This window comes from Magallana gigas, chromosome 9 (genome assembly GCF_963853765.1).
Source record: "Magallana gigas chromosome 9, xbMagGiga1.1, whole genome shotgun sequence".
NCBI classification, from domain to species: Eukaryota; Metazoa; Mollusca; class Bivalvia; order Ostreida; family Ostreidae; genus Magallana; species Magallana gigas.
In genome coordinates this window covers 20814918-20829922 of record NC_088861.1, presented here as the reverse complement: position 1 = coordinate 20829922, position 15005 = coordinate 20814918, and the positions used below count along the sequence as shown (strand labels likewise).

Genomic DNA, 15005 nt, shown 5'->3' with positions numbered 1-15005 from the left:
CACATACTCTTGAAAGAAATACAGTTGAAATCGATAAAAGAGAATATTTATCAAAGATATCTTCATTGAACAATTATCATGTTTCACTCATAAAAGTTCACAGAAACGAAAAATTTCTTATGGAGATTTATAATAAGAAATGTTTACATCTTTTCTCCATTCGGAAGTAATCGAGATACCTCGCGCAATTTTTCAACGTTATCATCCGTGCTTATTAATGGCTGATGCAATGCAAAATCCCTGTAGACTTTCTATTTTTGGATGTGAACTGAAACCTAAACCGGTAGAGGGGGCGTTTCAAAACAGATAATCTGGACATTTTTCATATTAGTGCATGAACGTAGTTTGAGCACAAAGGTATTTATGATTATCGAAATATCAAGCCAAAAATGGTGGAAGCAAAAACTTGGGAAAGAGATTATAAAAATCATAACCTGGTGATGTCTAGTGCTAAAGACTTTAATTTGTCTTCCAGGGCGACCAGAGGTGGCCAGCAAGTTTGGATTACTTTTACACCATTTTATGTCTTGCACTCCGTCTGTGTGGGCCTGTCTCTTTTCCAAAGGCTGACTGCAATAAAAAACATGAAATCAAAGAGTGCAGAGTTCACCGAGATGAGGCATCACCTCTACCATATTATATGAAAATCATAGTTAATGATTTTTAGGCCAACAAAAAATAATTTCTTGGTTCTCAGGCCCACATGTATTTGATTTAACATTGCACATTGTCCATTTCCATCATTTAATGAATCAAATCAAATTCTGTAAGTGCGCTTGCTTATTTTGGATTTAGGAGCACATTATAGATACTCAAGTCAGTAAAACGCTTGACTTAAAGGGACTTGGACACAATTTTAGATCAAAATTTTATTTTTCGTTTTTTAGATATAAAATGATTTACTTGCACAGTTTGAATGATTGACCAAAATTAAATGTTATAATTAAAGTTATGAGAGATACAGAAGAATTCATTGTTATGTAAACAAAACTCGAGTCTTATATTTGTTTACAAAGGATGTAAATTATGGAATTACCATTTCTTTGACATAATAACTCGTAAGAAACAAAGCAAAGTTGTTCAATGTGTTTATAAAATATATTATCAATAGAAGGAAGCAACATTTGATGGAAACTTACACCAATAAAACACATATATAAACAATAACAAGGTTCGAGCTTTGTTTACAAAACAAAGAATTCCAACTCTGTATCTTGCTTATAATATCAGATTTTCAAATTTTGAAAAAGCATTAAAAATACTCATATTAACCATTCTAAACATTAAACATAGGTAATCATAGATTACTAAGCTCACCGAGACGGAGCATCACCATTATGAGACATCACCTTGATAAGACCACCTTTATCATTTTATATGAAAATCATACTTTATGATCTTGGATATTCATGGATTCTGTTTTGACAAAATATCGTATATCATCTGATAAATTTTTTTTATGATAATCATATGTTCATATGTTAATCAATACAATGATATAAAATTAAATATTGTATCATGTCATATTTATAATATATATCATATAAAACAATAAAATACCGTAATAAACAATAATGAGATATGATATTGTAATGTATGATATGACATTGTATTGTGTTATACCTTATTGTATTTGATCACATAATACAATATCATAAAATATAATACAATATAGTATTATATTACAATATCATATTACATAATACATCATAACATTGAAACATATTATATTGTATTATATAGTATGATATTGTATTGAATGACACTGAAACATATTTGATACATTATATGATATTTTGTTTTCCCTTGGACTGAAATGTCACATTTTCATTGGTTTAAACGTAGCACGTGATTGCCTCATATATCACTATGTAGGTTCTGTGAGGATTAATATTAGGCAATATGGCCGTCATTGGCCGCCGCCTCACCTATTCATTTCGACATTTCATAGTATTTTATACATAAACTGCATGCTGTAAGTTCTTAAAGTATTTGGAGTTGTTGCCCTTTGAAATTCTTTAAAATTAGAGTAGTTGCCCTTAGAATATTGACGTCACATTGTTTTGTCTGGAGCAGAACAAAATGGCAGCGTCGAAATTTGCTCAAATCTCTGCAGAGAAAAGGGAGAAAACATTTAAAATTGAATAGCAACAAAACATTGTAGGTAAACATGGGTGAAGCAAAGATTTTTAAAGAGTATTGAAAGGTGAGATTGAATTTTGAAGAGTTTAAATGAGTTAAATTGGACGAGATGTTAGGCATCTTGTACATGGCTGTGCCATGATCATCGCTATTTGTGAATAAATATGTCACTTAATAGTCCTCGGGAAAACAAAACACTTATTAGGTTAGTTACTGACTCACTACGGAAATATATTGGGTTGATCAATCTCATAGATGGCTCGGCTTCGCCTCGCCATCTATGAGATTGATCAACCCAATATATTTCCGTAGTGAGTCAGTAACTAACCTAATAAGTAATCATATCATATATAATACAATATAATTTGATTCCAACATTGTATCTTATCAAATGATACAATATTATGTGATAAAGCAAAATATTATAAAATACATTATTATATTATACATATTGTATCATATGACACAATAATATATATTACAATATCATATAATACAATTTCATGTGATAAGATAATATATCATATAAACCAATATCATATCATACAATATCGTATGATACAATATTATATAATATTACAATATGATATTGTAATATTATATAATATTGTAATATTATATAATATTACAATATCATATAATACAATTTCATGTGATATATTTCTATAATACTGAAACCAATATCATATTATACAATATTGTATGATACAATATTATAGAATATACAATATTGTATCATAGGACACAATATAATATTTTGCAATATCTTATGTAATTGTATCATGTGATAAAATAATAAATTAAAAATACAATATAATATTATACAATATTGTATCATAATATACAATACTATACATAACAGTATCATGATACAATATCATATCATAACATATCCAAAAAATTGATACAATATCATATCGTATTGTATAACTTTTTATAATATAACATATGATATCATATTGTATCATATCAAACAATATTGTTTCATATCATACAATACTATATCATAGGAATCATGTTATATCATTTATCAACAAACACATCTATCTATCGAGCTGGTTTGAGTGAGGTAGGAGATTTCTTTAGCATCCTTGATAATGGAGATCAGGCTCTGCATATAAAGCAACCTCTGCATTTAATTTATAATAAAGTTAAATCAACTATGCAAGCTATCATCTATAAAACATGTGACCTGTTCCAAAAAACTAAACCTCATCCAGCATCCGAAACCTATGGCTCAGATTCAGCATTCAAGCCCATCAGGTGCATTGGTATCATAACACGCATCATCCATGCAAGTTTGGTGAAGTTTGGACCAGTAATAACTAAGATATCATCATCAGAGGGCACTAGCAATTAAAACCTTAACTTCCTCCAGCATCCGCAACCTATGGCTCAGATTCAGCACCCATGCCTGTCAGGTGCATCTGTATCATAAGACACACCATCCATTCAAGTTTGGTGAAGTTAGGACCTGTAATAACTAAGATTTATTTTTTAGCATCCTTGATAATGGAGATCAAGCTCTGAATCTGAAGCTACCTCTGCGATTCATTCATATTACAGTTAAATCAACTATGCAAGTTTGATATAGTACTATCATCTATTAAACATGTGACCTGTTCCTAAAAACTTAACTTTATCCAGCATCCGAAACCAGACTCAGCATTCAAGCCTGTCAGGTGCATCAGTATCATAAGACACACCATCCATGGAAGTCTGGTGAAGTAAGGACAAGTAATAACTAAGATATCATCATCAGAGGGCACCTGTTTCAAAAACTTTATTTAACCAGCTCTTAAAACCTTAACCTCCTCCAGCATCCGAAACCTATTGCTCAGATTCAGCATTCAAGCTTGTCAGGTGCATCAGTATCATAAGACGCACCATCCATACAAGTTTGGTGAAGTAAGGACCAGTAGTAACTAAGATATAATCATCAGAGGGCACCTGCAACAAAAACTTTAACCAGCTCTAAAAACCTTAACCTCTTCCAGCATCCGAAACCTATTGCTCAGATTCAGCATTCAAGCTTGTCAGGTGCATCAGTATCATAAGACGCATCATCCATACAAGTTTGGTGAAGTTAGGACCAGTAGTAACTTAGATATTGCTATCAATGGGCACCCACAACAAAAACTTTAACCTGCTCCAAAAACCTTAACCTCCTCCAGCATCCGAAACCTATAGCTCAGATTCAGCACTCAAGCCTGTCTGGTGCATCAGTATCATAAGGCACACCATCCATGCAAGTTTGGTGATGTACGGACCAGCAGTAACTAAGATATTGCTATCAAAGGGCACCTGCAACAAAAACTTTAACCTGGTCCAACAACCTTAACCTCCTCCAGCATCTGAAATTTAGGACCCAGATTCAGCATCCAAGTCTTTCAAGTCCATAAGTAGGTCCAGATGCATCACCCATGCAAGTTTGGTGAAGATAGGACAAGTAATAGCTTAGATACAGGACCTGCAACAAAAACTTTAACCAGGTCCGGACGCCGACGCCGACGCCGACGCCGACGCCACCGCCGACGCCGACGCCGAGGGTATAGCATAAGCTCTCCTTGACTTCGTCTCGGTGAGCTAAAAATGGAAAATAATATTTAAAATTTTCAGCTCAAATCGTGTCCAAGTCCCTTTAATAAAGAACATAATTGCAACTGAAACATCATGATGATTGAAATTGAATTATCGCAATTGCAAATGGTCCATCTAATTAGGAGACGTTGTCGGCTGTGTTTAAGCTATGATCACGACGGCAATGATTTTAGTTTTGGTATATGATGCATATAGGAGGAGGGTTCCTGCAGCTTGCACTATACTAAACATCACATTATACCTAAACACATGGCTTTTTCAAGCCTCGTAGATGTAGTATTTCATAAGGAACATGATCACTTATTCATTTTTAATTTAGTTTGAGCTCATAAATCCAATACATTCATTGCAAGGTAACTACTTTTTGCTGTAAAACATTGATTTTTCTGGATTTAAATAAGAATTTTACGTTCTTAAAATGAAAGAAATATTGCATCCTTCTTATTTATAATGAAATAAAAAGAAACAAGGGCACCGCTAAGCGAAGCATCCCCTCGCGACATGAATTATTGTGTTTGGGATGCATTATTTAGGAATATATATACAGTTAACGTTATTTACATGTAATTGAGGAGACCTAATTGTACTAACCCTCCATTACTACATTTTTTATAATTTTACCTGTACTAGATCTAAATCCCAAAACTATTAAGTTGTTGATTTGAAGTGAGTTTCACAGTAGTGAAGCAGAAGTAGTTATTGTCAAGTAGTACTTAAAATTTCTGTTTAAATTTGTGTTATTTTAACAAAATATTATAAAATATTCAACTAATTGACTTGAAAATGAACAGGGGTTGTCCTTTTACCATGGCAAATAAGTGTACAAAATTTGATAAACATCTGTGCAAGGGGTTTCTTTAAATCTTGCTTTAAAACTGAAGAAGACACACACACATACATACACACGCACAGCAGCGATGCTATTTCCCCTTCGCAACATGTTGCGCATGGGGCAAAAATTTTCACCATCCGACACATCTGCCTGAGAACCAAGAGATTAATTTTATATGGCCTTATAAACATATCATATATTAATGGGTGGTTTAACACAATATGGTATAATGTTACAATACTGTATCATATTATAAGTAAATTTCATACTGTATTGTACGATCAATATCTATCAATACACTATAACTTTATAATACAAAGTGGATTATATAATAAAAAATGGAATCATATGAAACTGTATCATATGATATTATATCATATAATACAATATATAGTACTATATACTATTGACAAGTCCCTATAAATTATCACTGGAAAAGCAAGCTTTTGGGGTTTTTTCAAATTAATCAATTGATTTGATTGTTTATTTAATCAACAAGTTGTTGTACAATAAAAAGTCAACAAAGGTTTATGTTCTTTTCAAGAAATGAGAGACGTTTGGCCTTACCGAGAAAACTCAAAATGTTTAGCAGACGAAATCTCATTGAATTTTTTTCTTGTACATTCTTTATCAAGCGTCATTAAAAAAAGTGTTTTTGTGATTCTCATGTAGAATTACTTTGAAAAATGTTAAATCAATTTGTTCAAAAGTTTATAAGAAACTTTAACTTTAAAATTACTGTCAATAATGAAGTGTTTTTGGAAAAATTAATAATTTTAATTGCTTGATGTCAGTCGTGTATATATCTACGTTTTAAATATATAAATACCGCTAGTTTTAATTACGGCTTATTTAGCGTAGCAGTAATGCGTTGGGCTTCAAGCTTGAATGATTTTAGCGTCGTGAGTTCGAATCCCGCTGAATCCCGCTGTCGGCGCTTGAAAGATTTTCGTTGAAAACATTTGCCGTGCTCTATTTTGGCATAGTATGCTTACGATATATAAATCCTTTAATACTATGCGAAAATAGATGAGTATTGAATATATAGTGACAAACTGACAGAAGGCATAATAATGTATTATATGATATTGTATCATTTTGTTTCATATGATACAATTTTGTATTATATGATAATATGATTATATAACATATCATTGTATTATTAGGTTAGCTACTGACTCATTTGGAAAGATCAACCCAATATATTTCCATAGTGAGTCAGTAACTAACCTCATAAGTGTTTTGTTTTCATGAGGACTATCAAGCGACATATTCATTCACAAATAGCGGTGATCTACGCAAAGCCATGTACAAGATGCCTGTATTTACATCTCGTCCAATAAAACTCATTTTAACTTTTCAAAATTATCAATACCACCTTTCAAATAAGCTTTAAAAATCTTCGCTTCACCCATATTACTTACAATGTTTTGTTGCTATTAAATTTTAAACCTCTGCAGAGATTTGAGCAAATTTAGACGCAGTCATTTTGTTCTGCTCCAGACACAACAATGTGATGTCAATATTCAAAGGGCAACTACTTTTATTTAAAAATAATTCCAAAGGGCCACAACTCTTAATATTTTAATGACTTACTGAACACAATTTCTGTGTTAAATATGAAATATCAAGATGAGTAGGTGTACCATGAAATGATAAAATATTGCAACAAATATAATATTGTATCATATATATTGTTTTATATATAATGTATCACATGATACAGTCCCTGAAATGTTTTCCTTTCCCACTTAAATGGTGAGCGCTGTGAGCGTACGGTGAGCACACTCTGAGCGAACAGTGAGCGCACGCTGAACGGAATACATCGATCCATTTTGCATTGATAAGCTCCGCCCACCATAGTTACATCATAGCCACGCTTCCAGGTCAGACAATCTGAGGTAAACATGGCGGGTGAAATAAACTAAACATCAATCCCATCTGACATTTCTCTCGATAATTTCAGTAATACATCAATTTTAGAACAAATAACGAATAAAGCAATAATGCATTTATCCTCACAGTAATAATGTGTCAGAACTATGGAAACTGTTTATACGACATCGTTTTATTTACTTGTATTTGAAAAACTATCAAAAATGGTGCAGATTTTATATAATTCATAATATAAGAAGGGGCACCAGAAAGAAGTTACAGCATACATCATCCTTTAAGCAAGACAGTTCTAATGATCAACCAAAATTTCAGCTTCAATTGTAGAATTATAAGAAAGATACATAGCTTGGTTTGAGTCATGTTTTTGTTTACTTGAGTTTATTACATTCAACTTAAGATTTTTAAATTTGGTATTTCCTTTTCAGCATTTGAAATATAAACAAGTAAAAAGCTGTCAATGTGACAGCAAACCGGGTTTTCTTTAATGTGAACTGTATCCATAATCCATGTCAACCCTGAATTGATAAACACTACCTACCGTATCCAGTGAAATGGAGTACCATATTTGCAATATTTTGCCAAAAAATCACAAAGTTCAAAAGCTGGTATTTTTCTCATAAATTTTAAGAAATCAAAATCCTAACAATATGCACACCTCTAATATATGTACAATTGATCTGCAAAAGAACAAATTGATTTCCTAAAACACTGATTGACATGAAGTAAAGGTCTTGTGAAGATGATCTCCTGTCAGACTGTCAGGCAAGCGTAAATAGAAGGGGGATAGTTTAATAAGACTAATTGACTATCCTTTCTTGACTTGAAGCTGCAATGGGAGACCTCCTTGTTTCTTTTCATCAAGCTTGGCTCTAGTTATTTATATAATGCACCAATTCTAATTCTTTCAAATCATTTGAGACATAAGGTTTTAAATGCACCATACCTAGACCTAGATAGCTGAAAGACCATCCATTCAGTCCCTGCTACTGCTCCAATTATATCTTCATCCGAATTACACAAGTCAATTGCCATCAATGGAGAAATGCCGCAGTCACAGGAGCTGATTTGGTGCTGGAGATCAAGGCTAAAAATTTTGATGAGGCCATTTTTTTGGGCTACCACCACCTTTTTGAAAAATTTAAAAAAAATAATCCGCACACTGAAATTCCCCACACTTCAACATTACCTAGCAATTCTAAAACAAACATAAGAAACAAATCATAGATTACAGAGCTCAAGATGAGACATCACCTTTATGAGCCACCTTTATCATATCATAAAATCATAGCTCATTATATCTTATTAAAGTATTTTATATTGTATTTGGTTTTAACACAATATTGTATAATATCATAAAATACAATATTCTATCATATGATATATATATCATTATAACAGAAACTTGATCCAAAGAGTCTGATCACGTCGTGTTGCCAGGCACGGATCATCAGATCAAACGAGAATTAGTTCATGAATGTGTATTTTCTATGTATTAAGGTAACTCTCAGACTGCAGAGTATTGAAGAGTTAGATCTCCTGTATTTAGCCTTAAAAAGAATTGACTGCGACTTTAAAACACTTTTATGCACAGGGAGCTATTCCCTATAAGCAAAATGAAAGCGGGTATGCATGTCTTCATGTGAAGCTTTCAACTCTTATATTACGCAATATTCAAACAATACTATATTACAGTTAGATTGATAAAATAATGAAGAACAACTTTTCCGTGACATCATTATCGTAGCATGTATTGTTTTTTAGTTATACAGCAAACACTTTCCGGGCACCTAGATCCCTTATTTAAGGAGCCAGCCCCTTTTATCTGGTCTCAAATGAAAGCCCTTACATTTATAAACAACTTTTGTTCTATATGCATTTAGAAAATATTTCAAACTAAAAAGCGATGATGCAAAAACATGGGTAAAAATTAGCAAGATTAACCAAAAATGAATATCCAAATTTTACACTTATTTTAGCATATACTTAATCTTTGACATATTTACCTTTATGGAATACCATTTTTACAGAAAAAAGATTATATGCAATATAAATAACTAAATTTTCAGTTGGTGTTCACGGTTAACTTCCAGCTTCCTTTATTTTAGCCCCCCCCCCCCCCCCACAATAATGAAGAAAATCCATTGGTCCCTAGGACTTCCCTTTAACCAAATTTTATTGTACAATAATTTTTGGAATAAAAGGCTATACCTGTCTTAAGTGACCATTCACTCTCCCACAATTGGTCTCTTAAAACAGGTGCTAATGTATTGCATAACCAATACATAATGTATTGCAAAACCAATACAAAATATCAAAAAGACATCTTTTTCTTGCCTAGCAATTGCATTGGAAAATCTACTCATTGGTTTGCAATGAGCTTTGCACTATCTTTAAAAAAAATTCTGCTTCGCCATAATATTATCTAAAGGATAACATTCATTCTGATAAAGTAATCCTAAAAAAAAACTAAGATGCTTAAAATACCTGTTAGAAGCTTGTACCTTTCCTGGCTCTTTCTCATGTATATAAACTGACATTCCTGGTGCACTAAGCTGGAAACATGCCTGCTGACTGCCATCATTGCCCCATAGTCTGCATGTGTAGTCATCTCCTGTAGAAACCAACATGTCTCCATTTCCAGGATTATAGGCAAGAGAATTTATGAAGTCTGAATGTCCCTCCAAGACCTAGAGTTAAAATTAAATATTAGGCTGCTAAAGTGAGTTTTTAAAAATTTGAAGAAAAAAAAATTGAGAATAAATGCAACATGACACATAGCACATCTAGATTTTTTAATCCCTATTAAATATTATACAATTATTGACCGGGTAAAAGGGCAAAATGTCTGAAGGTCCAACACATCATATGATGCCAGAATATCAGTCAGCAACTGTTTTGATATACCCTTCACTTCAGGTGAAAGCATAATTTCAAGTAGCAACCAGCTGATAACATAATCAAAATGCCGAACAAGAGGCCAATGGGCCACATTGCTCACCTGAAAAATAGTTCTTAAACCATTCTATTTTGATGTGTATAAATATAAAACTCTTTAAAACATTGTAACATTCTCATATATTTCAAGATCTGACAATACATTAAATGATACATAAAAAGAAGCCTACTTTTGACATCATATCCTAAGATCTAAGATGTATTAATTGACCAACCTTGTTATCCTTGGCCTTAACATATTAGAAATAACAATGTTGTAAAATGGATTATTACCTAATCAAAGGGTTTTTCTTGTTTTATTACAGATTAAATATTTTCGTCTATTTTGTATTTTGTATGTGTTAAAACAGGTTTGAAAGTGATCTATTGAACTGACTGCGATCTATTAGACCGCCGGTCAATAGACTGTGATCTATTGGACCGCCGGTCAATAGACTGCGATCTATTGGACCGGCAACGTATTTTAGAAAATAAGTTTAATTGCTACAAGATTAAAAGATAACTTTATTATGTTTATTTTACTACATATATGTATTGTTCTTAAACTTTATCTTTTGGGTCATCTTAGTATTGATTAACAATGATCTGAATGCATAATGGTATGAAAGCTTGTAATTTAACTTTAAATGTGAACACAAAATACTTAAAACGGAATTAGGTAATAAAACAATTATTTAATGCCTGAACAGTCTATAGACCCGAATTTTTTCCCTTGGTGCAGGGAACAGCTGGGAAAAATATTCGAGTCTATTGACTGCTCAAGCATTAAATAATTGTATACTATAAATAATTATTAAAAAAATACATGTGAAAGATGTTTACTGTGACCTTGATATATGGATCTGAGGATGCTTACATAGTAAAATAACTTATTGACTAGCAGTTTATTTCTTAAGAAGAAAGTTTTAAAACATTTTCTCTAATAAGTTTATACATCTATGTGAACTTTGAAGCAATTTTGGGGCCCCAGTATTGGTTTTGGGTTTACTGTTATACGACTTTAGAATCTACATTATTTAACTGAAGATGCTTGCATAATAATCCCACACATTGTAGAATTGCGGTTGCTAAGAAAACATTTTCCCTATTCTCTTTCTATGTTAAACTTTGAACCCTGCCTACGGCCCCAGTATTGGCCTGAGGGTTACCATTTTAACAATTTAGAATCTACACTATCTGAGGATGCTTGCACAGTATTTCCATAAATTGATTTTTTAACAATTTAGAAACTTCATATAAACAAGCTGTGATGTATATTTTGGCATTTCTGGTGCAGTGGTTCTTAAGAAGATTTTTTAAGACACACACCCTATTTCCACTGTTTTGAACAGTTAAACTTGTATTAAGGTCAAGATCTAGTAAATGAAAGGTGCCTACAGGTTTATGAAATTCAATATATAAATTCTTTTAATGATGCTTCATAACAATATCTTTGTTTCATAAGGTGTACAGGGGCTTAAATTTTTTATAAACACGATGAACAAGAAGCCCAGGGGCCACATCGCTCACCTGAGCAACAATTGCCTTAATTCTGATCAAATTAGCATTACAGTATCAAAATATCTTGACAACTAAGTACTGTAGATCTTGCTAAAAAAAAAATTGAAAATCTGCCAATTTTTATCCACTTCTTTCTTTTGGTAAATACCAAGCCCCTTTTGTTGTTATACCTGTAAGAAGATTTTTCTCTATTCCTATATACCCACCCCCCCCCCATTTTGTGGCCCCACTTTTCTCTAGGGTATCATGGTTTCATCAAACTTATATCTGCATAACCTGTGCTTTCACACTAAGTACTGAGTTTTGGACCGAAAAACTTTCCCAGAATTTTTTAAAGATTTTCTCTATATATTCCTATGTAAAAATTCAAACAGCCATCACGGCCCCGCCCTACCACTAGGGACTGTAATTTTGAATTTACACTACCCGAGGATGCCTCTACACAAGTTAAAGCTTTTCTGGCCAAATGGTCTTAAAAAAGAAGATTTTTAAAGATTTTCTCAATACTGGTACTGTACCAGTTATCGGCTAAGACCAGTTATCGGCTAAACTGAGAGTTCGGGTTTATAGCACGCGACAATCCAAGATTTTTTAATTCAGTCGTCTTTTTTTTGGTAAAGAAAAGTAAGTTTGCTTGAAAACTTTCTTGAATATGTTTTTTACATGAGCTTAAACGATCATTGTTTACCGCTGATTTTACATCTTTGCACTTTCAACAGTGGGGGAAGTGACGTAATAAGTTATAAATAGAATATTACCTCTCTGTGATACGTTATATATATCCCTTCTTTGATTTGACATATAAAATCAATACATTTAACATGTATAAACAAAAGGAATTCACGAATTTCCGAGATATTCGTAGCGCAATTGAACGCCTGATTGCACAATTATGTATTGAATAGTATACGATTTGGTGTATTACCGTATGATAATAAACGAATTATTTTATGAGTTTTGTTTATAATGTATCATGACCCCGAATACTTTAGTCTGACCTAGCAAAGGGGCATAATTCAAACTACATTTAGCAGAGTATAAAATCAACATGAACACGGATTTTTATTATGTTATTATCACGAAGCCGATAACTGGTACAGTAAATCGTAAAATCTCGGCAAATTCGGGGCGTGCTTAAAAAGCACAAAACAAGATGTTTTGGGTTCTAAATAATGATATAAACTAACAGATTGATAAATAAGGAGTTCACTTTTTAATGTATGTCAAGTTTTATCCAAAAATATCAAGAAATAAGAAATTATAAAAAGAAAACGTTAAATTTTAGCCGATAACTGGTACAGTGCCAGTATATTCCTATGTAAAAATTCATTCCCCACTGTGGCCTCACCATACCACTGGACTATTATTTTAACAAACTTGAATCTATACGATTTGGAAATACTTCCACTCAGATTTGGGCTTTCTTGGCCTAATAGTTTTGAGAAGATTTTTTAGAGATTTTCTCTATGTATAAAAATGTATCCCCCATTGTGGCCCCGCCCTACACCCAGGGACCATGATTTAAACAAACTTGAATCTACATTATCTGAGGATGGTTACCCGCCAATTTGAGCTTTCTTGGTCAAATAGTTTTTGAGAAGAAGATTTTTAAAGATTTTCTCTATATATTCCTATGTAAAACTTAATCCCCCAATTGTGGCCCCACCCTACCCCCGGGGACCATGATTTGAACAAACTTGAATCTACACTATCTGAGGATGCTTCCACTCAAATTTGAGCATTCCTGGCCTAATAGTTTTTGAGAAGAAGATTATCTCTATATATTCCTATGTAAAACTTGATCCCCCAATTGTGGCCCCACCCTACCCCCAGGGACCATGATTTGAACAAACTTGAATCTACACTACCTGAGGATGCTTCCATTCAAATTTGAGCTTTCCAGGCCTAACAGTTTTTGAGAAGAAAATTTTTAAAAATTTTCTCTATATATTCCTATGTAAAACTTGATCCCCCATTTGTGGCCCCTCCCTACACCTGGGGACCATGATTTGAACAAATTTGAATCTACACTACCTGTGGATGCTCCCATTTTAATTTGAACTTTTCTGGCCCAATAGTTTTTGAGAAGAAGATTTTTAAAGATTTTCTCTATATATTCCTATGTAAAACTTGATCCCCCATTTGTGGCCCCTCCCTACACCTGGGGACCATGATTTGAACAAATTTGAATCTACACTACCTGTGGATGCTCCCATTTTAATTTGAACTTTTCTGGCCCAATAGTTTTTGAGAAGAAGATTTTTAAAGATTTTCTCTATATAATCTTATGTAAAACTTGATCCCCCCATTGTGGCCCCACCCTACCCCCGGGGACCATGATTTGAACAAATTTGAATCTACACTACCTGTGGATGCTCCCACTTTAATTTGAGCTTTTCTGGCCCAATAGTTTTTGAGAAGAAGATTTTTAAAGATTTTCTCTATATATTCCTATGTAAAACTTGATCCCCCAATTGTGGCCCCTCCCTACCCCCGGGGACCATGATTTGAACAAACTTGAATCTACACTACCTGAGGATGCCTCCACACAAGTTTTAGCTTTTCAGGACAAATAGTTTTTGAGAAGAAGATTTTTGAAAAATACCAACAAATTTTCAATAATTCTCAATTATCTCCCCTTTAAAGAGGGCGTGGCCCTTCATTTGAACAAACTTGAATCCCCTTCAACTAGTGGTGCTTTGTGCCAAATTTGGTTGAAATCTGCCCAGTGGTTCTTGAGAAGAAGATGAAAATGTGAAAAGTTAACAATGACGACGACGACAACAATGACAACGACGACGACGAAAACGACAGAAAACGGACAAATTGTGATCAGAAAAGCTCACTTGAGCCTTTGGCTCAGGTGAGCTAAAAAGTATGTTCCTATGAAATATGAAGGATAAAGGTAACAAATCTCGAAGTTGTGTCCATTTTTGACTAATGAAATATATCTAGAATGCCTACAGTCTCTCCAAAAACAGCATTAAACAAGCTCTTGACCTCCTCTTTAAAATTATGTCAAATTGAATATAGGTACCGGGAATAATTTTCCCGTGATTAAAAATAGAATGTCAAAATA

The 15005-nt window shown here is 33.0% G+C and overlaps 1 protein-coding gene across 1 annotated transcript in view; it reads right to left on the bottom strand.

Moving 5' to 3' along the window:
- LOC105330288 (nucleoporin Nup37) overlaps positions 1-15005 on the bottom strand; it is a 41411-nt gene that overhangs the window by 4829 nt on the left and 21577 nt on the right. Inside the window, exons 4-6 of the mRNA XM_066070872.1 lie at positions 9973-10158; positions 8415-8596; positions 435-570 (exon numbers count right to left, since the gene is read on the bottom strand). Of these exons, the coding sequence (XP_065926944.1) occupies positions 435-570; positions 8415-8596; positions 9973-10158 (504 nt within the window). The remainder of the gene's footprint in view (positions 1-434; positions 571-8414; positions 8597-9972; positions 10159-15005) is intronic.